Source organism: Ixodes scapularis, unplaced genomic scaffold, assembly GCF_016920785.2.
Source record: "Ixodes scapularis isolate PalLabHiFi unplaced genomic scaffold, ASM1692078v2 PGA_scaffold0__279_contigs__length_252992795, whole genome shotgun sequence".
In the NCBI taxonomy this organism is placed as follows: domain Eukaryota; kingdom Metazoa; phylum Arthropoda; class Arachnida; order Ixodida; family Ixodidae; genus Ixodes; species Ixodes scapularis.
Genome location: NW_024609835.1, coordinates 220037500 through 220046127, shown reverse-complemented (window position 1 = coordinate 220046127; position 8628 = coordinate 220037500). Strand labels below are relative to the sequence as shown.

The 8628-nt window shown below is 54.5% G+C and overlaps 2 protein-coding genes across 2 annotated transcripts; both read right to left on the bottom strand.

Moving 5' to 3' along the window:
- Positions 1–2324: 2324 nt before the first annotated feature.
- On the bottom strand, positions 2325–4153 carry LOC115313175. Its single transcript, XM_040217143.1, has one exon. It carries the CDS (start codon positions 4151–4153, stop codon positions 2405–2407), a length of 1749 nt encoding a protein of 582 aa, XP_040073077.1. The 3' UTR covers positions 2325–2404.
- Positions 4154–5034: 881 nt separating this feature from the next.
- Positions 5035–6394, bottom strand: LOC115312587. Its single transcript, XM_042294120.1, has 2 exons — positions 5151–6394; positions 5035–5038 (listed from the first exon to the last, which is right to left on the bottom strand). The coding sequence occupies exons 1-2, from the start codon at positions 6392–6394 to the stop codon at positions 5035–5037; spliced, it is 1248 nt and encodes a 415-aa protein (XP_042150054.1).
- Between the last annotated feature and the right edge of the window lie 2234 nt (positions 6395–8628).

Sequence of the window (8628 nt, the reverse complement as noted above, 5' to 3'; positions counted from 1 at the left end):
CACTTCCGTCACATGGAGTAGTTTTTCTGTCATCTTTTCGTCCCTGGTGATGAGCGCGATAGTATAAGCTCTGGGCTGAATTTGAATCCTGTAGTCTTCGGATTCTGCGATCCCCGCCTCTGCTACGGCTCTCCTAATTTCCCTCGCTGTAAAGTTCTTAACGTTCTCTTTGCAGATGGACATGAGAACGACGGTTTGCACGGACGCCTGAGTTTCCTGCGTGTTTTCCGCAGCTGTTATGTCGTCCGATTCTACATTTGTCCACTTCGGACGTTTCCTTCTGCGCTTATTCGCGACTAGGTGCTCGATGTCGTCTCTGGTAGTCCCCCCCATCATGACAGTACCAGTGCCATCAGGCTGAGCTTTGCTTTCCATAGAAGAGGGCTTTTCCAAATTTTGGAATTCTTTCAGCGTCGGAAACTCGTAGAAAAAACAAGAGCTCACCTCTTCGTTCGCGGCGCCCTGCGGACTTGAGCTTCTGGTTAGGTTCAACGCCCCTTGAGCGTAATTGGCTAGAAGTCCAGTTATCAGCTTTCCGATGTCTTCCTTGGCAATTTTCAAATGCATGAGAAGTCCGGTGTCAAGTTGGATATCGATGGTCGCGACGTTGGGCGTGGGCAGGTGCGTCACATCTGTTGAGGTCTGGGGACCGCCGGTGCCAGAGGTTAGGCTTATCACGGTATCCATGTTCTCAACTTCCAAATTCACCGAAATTGACCCCGTGGGGTTCAAAGTTGCTGGACGGGGGCTCCCTTGGTGGTCTGTGGCATTGTCCTCGTTGATTGGAGTTGTGTCCGGGGGGCTAGCACCCCCCAAACAGGATACAGATATCGCATTTGGCGGAGCGCTAAGAAAATACGTCTGCCCTCAGCAATTAGAAGAAGACGAATCCCGCACAAGAGAAACACTCATAAACACAGACACTAAACAAAATGTACTCAATCGGTGCTGACTCAAAACTCATGGATTTCTATTGTCTTCCTCTTCTATGCACAATGACCCACCTCCTCGTTTTCTATGTTCTAAGAACAAGATTATGACCTCAGATGCGAAATACAAAAATAAAAATAAAAAGGCAGAATTTAGAAATAATAGAAAATACACATTAAAAATAAAAGTGAAGGATAATAAGAATTCTCACTGCTGATGCCTAAGAAAACTTTTGGTCAAATACTCAAGCTCCCTTAGTGAGAGAGTTGAAGAAGCCCTGCTGACATGCTTGTCAATGTGTCCTTCGATGCTTGCTGCCTCGATAATCTCCCTGGTGAGCTGATTGGAGCTCCTTCCCAGCACAGTGCAGTTGCTCACACGAGCCGAACACCCAAGTCCCTGCAGTGTAGTCCCAAATGTCCAGAGTTGTCGTTGACAACGTTGTCGGCATGCTCACGAAGGCGGTCATTCAGACACCGACCAGTCTGTCCTATGTACACTCACCCGCAGGAAAGTGGGAAGGAATAAATTACACATACACAGTGAACAAAGTTAGTTCGGTGCTTTTTGGTGATACTTAGTGTTACTTGAAGTCAAATTTACCTTTTAACACATGCAGCTTTTTTGGGACTGAAAAGACTACATCTACGTTAACTTTATTCGCTGCCCTCTGAAGGCTATGAGATAACTTATGCATGCATGTATTACCTTGCCTTGCCCCAGGAAAGCATCTTAAGATTTATTGAAGAGCAGATCGATGCCTTTGGTGCCGTTTCCTTCCAGACAGCGTCAGATCTTTAGCAACGCGAGTCTTTGAATTTGGTCACCGCTTGTCTCAAGTTCCTGGAACATTCGGCCCAGAACGTACAACGCGTAGAACATTCATAACTCGAAGAGACGAGAAAGTTCTGAAACTTGGGAAAACTATATATATATATTATAATATATTATATTATATCATATTATATATATTATATTATAATAACTGAGAATATCACGATGAATGAACCGTCCTTCATCGGATCCATTACAGTTCACTAAAGTTCACGAAACCGCCGAAAGACAGAAAATATACACTATATATATGTTGAGTGTATTTTACACATTGCTGTGGAAAATTTCAAGTACTCTGTGCTTTTTCTTATGTTGGAATGCCGCAATAGCTACACATGTAAGGTGATAGCCTCCAAAAAAGGTTGTTTTTATCTGAAGATTGGTCAGAGGTGGAGTATCCTAAAGGTTCAAGCCCGCGCTTTTCACCTTCCAAATGCTATATATTCGTAGTACTAAGGAAAGGCGTTCAAGTGCGGTATGTTGTTGTTGTTGTTAGAACGTTCTTTATTGCCCTGTTATATATAATATATGTATACATATATTATATATACATACACATATACACACACATATACCATACACACATATAATGCACCATTGTCGTCTGCATCGGTGCGGGCCTAAGGATCTGCCGTTGCCGTCATGGCGGTCTGGGTGGGTGTTGGTCCCAGCGCCTTCGGCTGCTGCAAAGTCGTCCACCGGGGCCGTCGTCGTCGTAGACGAACTCCGCCAGCTTTGTCCACAGCAGGGAGACGATCGTCTTGTCACGACTGGTGGGTAGAATCCAATCAACATACGTCGCCGGACGGATCTCGTCTGGGAGTTCCTCCAGTTTTGTTTTCCGAAGGCTAGCGTGGCGCTCGCACTCCCAGACAACATGGGCAGCCGTCGCGGCACTCCGGCACCGGCGACACGCCCCCTCGTCAGGATCGTCGCCGAAGAACTTATGGCGCAGCGCCGGGGATAGGACAGTGTTGGTCGCGAGGCGGCGGACGAGGGACTGAGTGCTCCTCGGTAGGTCATTCGGCATCGGAGGAACGGGACGCAACTGCTCGTCCGGGCGTTCCTCCCGCTCCTCACGAAAGTGCCGTAGGATTCTCCGCCTTCGCTGTTTAGCACTTTCCTTGACGACAGACGGGTCGGCCGGGCCGGCCGCCTCGCCGGCTGAGTTGTGGAATGCGTTCGGCGCGGATGCCATCTGGCGAACTGCTGCTCGCGCCTCGCTGTGGGCCCACTCATTGCCGTCAATGCCCGCATGCGCGGGCACCCAGGAAATAGTAGCTTGGATGTTGAGCTTGTTTCGAAGTTCTAGGAACGCGGCGAGCAACTCGCCGACTATTCCCGTGTACATTGAGGGGCTCCCGCTCGCTCGTCTGCAAGTTTCGTACGCGCGAGTCGAGTCGGTGAACAGTAGGAGCCTGTGTGGGATGTCTGTTGGTGCAAAAGTTTGAAGAACCCACTGGGATGCTCGGAGAAGTGCCATGAGTTCCGCTTGCGTAGTGTCGACGTCTTCAGTGGTCGAAAGCGCAGCCGCGTTCGGAATGCCATGGGTGGTGTCGACCCACGCGACCGCCTGGACGTGCTTGGGGGTTCTGTCCTCTCCTTCCCCGTCGTCGCCGGTAGTCGACAGCAAGGTCTCCGCCATGTCAGTGTAGATGATGGTGTGCGTAGGCGGTGATTTGTGCGCGACGCTACGTGTGTGCGCTTTGGCAAAGCGTTTGCGTCGCTCCGAGTTGCTCGTTCCAGGTCCCATGTTTCGTGGGAGGGGTTTTCCGTCGGTAAGCGTAACCGGGGCGGCCCACGGAGGGGGCGAGTGCGCGTCTGCCGGGCGGACGTCCAGACTGGGAGGCACGCCAAGCTCTTCCAATATGGAAAGCCCAGCTGTCGAGCTGCTGAGGCGGTCTCTCTGGGCGAGGAGCGCCTGTTCGGCGAGTTCCGACAGGAGGTTCATGCCGCCGTGTGCGTACAGCTCCCGGAGGGGCGTATACTTAGGCAGTCCGGTAACAATGCGGATGGCTTCGCGATTGAGTTTCTCGAGTTGCTCCGCCTGCCTGGGCGTGAGGACGTGATAGTTATAGCCGTAGAGGATACGGGATTCAAGCAGCGCCGTGACAAGCTGGCGCGTTTCTCTCTCCCGCGTGCCCCACTGGAGGTGTGTGATTCTACGGATGAGGCGGAGGAGGGATCTGCACTGCAAGGCGACTTTCGTCACCCACGTGGTGCCTTTGCCATCTTGATCTATGTAGGCTCCCAGGATCCGAACGGAGGGTTTTCGCTGTATCCTTTGGCCGGCCATGCTGAGGGCGATTTGGTTGCGGACCGCCTCGGTCTTTCTGTGGGGCCCGTTTAAAACCACGACGTATTCGGTCTTCTCGGCCGAGGCGGTCATGCCCACCTTCCGAAGAAAGCCCTGTATGACGTCGAGGCCAAGTTGTAGCGTGTGCTCCTGTTCGCCCGCCGATCCCGTCGTTGCCCAGATGGTGACATCATCGGCGTATACGGCGAATTGCAGCGACGGAACCGCTTCAAGGAGTGGGGGAAGTCTTGCCATGACCAGGTTGAAGAGGGTGGGCGAGAGGACCGCGCCCTGCGGTACCCCGGTCCTGTTTGGTTGAGCGGGTCCAATGTAGTCCCCGGCTTTGATCTTGTACGTTCTGTCGTTCAGGAAACTCTTAACGAAATTGAGAAGGTGGCCGCACACTCCGGCAATCTCTGCGCTCTGGATGACCGCCTCGTGAGGGACGGTGTCGAAGGCCTTGCGAACGTCCACCGCCACCACCGTTCTCGTCTGCACTTTCGAGTAGGCGTCAAGGACCTGGTGGCGCAACATAAGGAGAATGTCTTGCGTGCTCATCCCGTGGCGGAATCCTAGTTGATGTGGGTGGAGAGGGTAGTTCCTCTCGAAATGCCGCATTAGTCGCTCGAGGACCATACGTTCAGTGAGTTTACACAGGTTGCTGGTAAGGGAAATGGGCCGGAGGTTAGTGAGCTCATTCGGTGGCTTGCCCGGTTTTGGGATCGGTATCACCAGGGATTCGCGCCAGGAGCTCGGGAAGTTGCCCGTCGTCCAAATTTCGTTGATCGCGTCAAGGAGAAGCTGGAGGTGGAGTTCAGGGAGGTTGCGCAATTCTGAGATGGTTATCAGGTCTGGGCCAGGTGCGCCGCGGGCGTTCGCCCTTGCTAAAGCTGCGTGAAGTTCGCCCATTTGAAACGGTTGGTCCATGCCGACCTGCTCCGGTGTTTGGAGATCCAATGCCTGGAAATCTCCGATCATCTGGGACGGTGTCGCGGAGTCTCGGGAGTATATGGTGGGATCCGGTGAAGCCGCAGGCTGAGGGAAGAAAACTGCCCCAGCCTGGAGCGCCAGCTGCTCCTCCGAGATTCGCATGCGTAGAGCCGCTATCTGCGCCGCGGTGCGTCTCTTGGCTTTGCCCTGCCAATTGCGAAAGATGTGCCATATGCGCGGTCCGCTCATGTTACCGTTGAAGCTGGAGCAAAGGTCGCACCATCTGTCTGTAGAGAGTGTATTTGCGTAATCGCGCGCCTCAGTCGTTATAAGGTTCAGACGGCATCGCAGTCCGGGCGTTCGTCCTCTCTCTCTGTACGCACACAGCGCGTCGAGGCGTTGTTTCCATAGGTTAGCCAGGTGCAAGTCCGGCGACGGCTTGTCCTCCGCCACTTGAAAGTGCTGGGTAGATGACCTTTTGGCTTCGTGTATTGTCCGTAGAAGGTGGGCCAGTTCGTGCGTTTCCGGGTCATCGCCTGGTGTGGTTACGGGTGTTTGCTCCAGCTCTGCGCGGAATGCGTCCCAGCAGACGACGCTCGTAGTTCGTTTCGGCGCCGTTATCTTGTGGCCGCGCAAACGAATGAAGATGGGCAGGTGGTCGCTCCCCCACGTGTCTGCTCCTAGTTCCCAGAAGAGGGCCCGCCGCCGGTTCGTCCATGTGAGGTCGGTCGTGGTGTCGCCCTGGCGGGCGTGCTGGCCAACTCGCGTTGGTAAGTCCGGATCGTTGAGCAGGCTAAGGTGGTTGTCCTCCATTGCGGAAACGAGGTTCGAACCGTGGTATGTGTCGGTGCTCGATCCCCAGCACGTGTGGCGTGTGTTGAAGTCGCCGCCGATGACAACCAGGGCATCGGGGTGCATTTTCCGCAGGTCTTCGACCCAGGACCAGCCAATGGTGACGCTGTTGCGGATCGACGGTCGGACGTATATTGACACCACCACGACCTTACATTGGGGGAGTTGGAGGGCCACACCCACGACCTCTTGATGCTGCGTGCACCAGCGCTGGAGGTCCAGCTCGTCGTGCGGGATGCGGGCAGCCACTAGGACCGCCGCGTTGCCCCTGTAAATGACGCCGTGCGGCGGCGCTTTGCCGCCCGGACCGTTCGGCGTTCGTTGGCGATGCGGGATGGTGGGTCGCGTATACGTGTCGTAGCCGGGCAGCGAGAGGTTCGGATCCTGGGCCTCCTGCAGAAGCAGCACTACTGGTCTTGTCCCTGCTGGGTAGCGGAGAAGAAACTCTGCCTTCTTGCGGGCGAAGGTTCTGCAATTCCATTGGAGAAACCACGCTGCCCTCTCCTGGGTCGTCCCGGGTTGCGTCTGAGATTGTGGGTTGGTGTTCGCCATGGTAGCGTCCCACGAAAGTTTGGCTCCCTAGGAGCTGTTGGAGTAGTTCTCTTACCAGTGGAATTAAGTTGTGATGCAGAATCATTTCTGTCACGATGCACTGTTGGTGGTAATTTTGCAGCGCCAATTCGCTCTGATTTTCAGGGTGTCCGCATTTGCATTGCGTTGGTGGCGCGGAGGTTGCAGCCATACTCGACATGGTGGAGAATAGAGGAGGCGCAGCAGCAGGAGCGTCCTTCCGTGGTGTTGGCAGCGCCCCCGTCGCGTCCGCTCTCGGGGGTAAAGGGAAGAGGGGAAGAGGAGCAGCGGAGGGCTGATGTTTCGGTGTGGGGGAGGGCGGGTCCCCCTCACTCGGATAGACGCCAGGGGAAGACCAGTTAGAGTCGGCCTGTTTGGAGGCGTGTTGGGGGATGGGGTGGGGACCACTTGCCGCTTTGAAGGGAAGGCCGGTTGTTCTCCTCGGATGTCTGCTTTCGTCGTGGTTCTTTTTGGAGCCGTCTTGTTCGTTTAAGTTGGACCTGTTTGTGGAGCGGCTTCGGCTTTTTTCTCGTGTGCCTCCGCCGCGCCGCGAGATTTCCGAGGTCCGTCCAACCGAGTCTGTTCGGCGCATGTCCACGTCGCCACAGAGTAGGTCGCGGTGCGATGCTAAGTTTGCTCCACAGATGGGCAGTTCCGGCAAGCCGAAGGGCTCGATGTGTCGGCCCCCTGTCATTCCTCTTCGCAGTTGGGACCGCTCGCGAGGTGACGGCACGGATTTTCCACGTATATTGTGTCCTTTGGCTGCCGTACTTCCGCGTAGGCTGCTGCGCTTGGAGTGCTGACTGTGTCCTTTGTTCAACGATGGTGGCTGCCCCGGGGCGTCCTTGTCTCCCCGAATCCAAGTAAACTGACGCTTGGAAAGTGATCTTCCCCTTCGGCGTTGGATTGTTGTGGCGTCCTTGCGCCGAAGACTGATGTTGCGCGCGGCGCGCTCCGCGGGCAGCCTTGGTTGTGTGGCAGCTGTGGATTTATCGCGTCGGCCGGCGGAGAGCGCTGGTGCAAAGGTGGGACTCCACGTTCGTATGTTGTTTTCCTCCTGCGACTGTCTTCGGGATGTCGGAGCAAGCGGGGGCTCTTCTATGGTAGACTGCTGATCGTAGTTGTAGGACACCTGGCGCTTGGGTTCGCGTCCCCTGCTCGGGTAAACTCTGTACCACTGTGAACCCAAAGTTACGTGGTCAGGAGCATTTGGGCCCTGAAAGACAACCGACACCGATGTGCCCTGTCCTTTCCGTGTGATGTCCAGGATGGTGTGTCGCGACTGTAGCAAGGTTCGAACGGCTTGCAGGGATTGTTCGCCGATTATTTGGTGCACCGTTCCCACGGAGGCATTTTCTGGGATGGCAGGAAAAGCATAGACCTCAATTTTGTCCGGTTTGGTAATTAGCAGAAGCTTGTCTCTCGTTTCAACGTAAGGTGTGTCAACCGCTATGATGTTTTTTGTAGGGTTGAGGCGAATGTTTGGAATGACATATCGGTTGAACCTGCTCCTGATTTCTTGTGTGATTTTGCTTTTGTTTGATGGTTGTAATTGTACTTTTGCGAGCGAGGGTCGAAAAAGCACGGTGTACAGTCTCTCCCTTTGATTTTCGCTGGTTTCGATTGCCCTTTGCGATTGGCGGTAGCTTACTAGCCTGAAGCCGTCCTGCGTTAGGAAATCGGCAGGTGCGCGCTTGGATGGTTCACGCTCACCTGGCGAAGTATGTTTGGTCGGCGCAGTTATCTCGATGGCTTCTTCGGAGGCGAGGTAGTGAAAACTGTTTGATGACAGTATGTGGGGTCCAGATGTTCGGCCGATATCTGTGCTTGGCTCTGGTACCTCGTTCGTCGTTCTCTCGGGACGCATGGCGATGGAGCGGTCCTCGCGCCGAGTTGGAGAGGTTGGCGAGGCCGCGGCACCGAGGAGAGAAGGGAACCCCGCAGGAGCGATGCGTTCGGTTTCCCTATCTCCTGAGGCGCGTGACGTCAGATGAGCTGGGGCGGCGTGGTCTTTTTGCGTGTCCTCCGGCAAGATTGCGGCGGGCTCGGATTCAAAATCGTTGGCGTACAAGAATGCGGGAATTGCTATGCGAAAATTAAGAGCCTATAAATAAACAAAAAACCCACCTTAATATTGTGGCTCGCAATATTTGACGAAAAAGACTAAGGGAGTTCGTCCAAACTGATATTTGCCGGTTCTTGCCGTTTTAGCTTGC

What these genes read in the sequence shown, in the direction of transcription:
- LOC115313175 (XM_040217143.1), bottom strand. Translation starts at nt 4,153, where the DNA reads ATGACCGCCTCGGCCGAGAAGACCGAATACGTCGTGGTTTTAAACGGG.
- LOC115312587 (XM_042294120.1), bottom strand. Translation starts at nt 6,394, where the DNA reads ATGGCGAACACCAACCCACAATCTCAGACGCAACCCGGGACGACCCAG.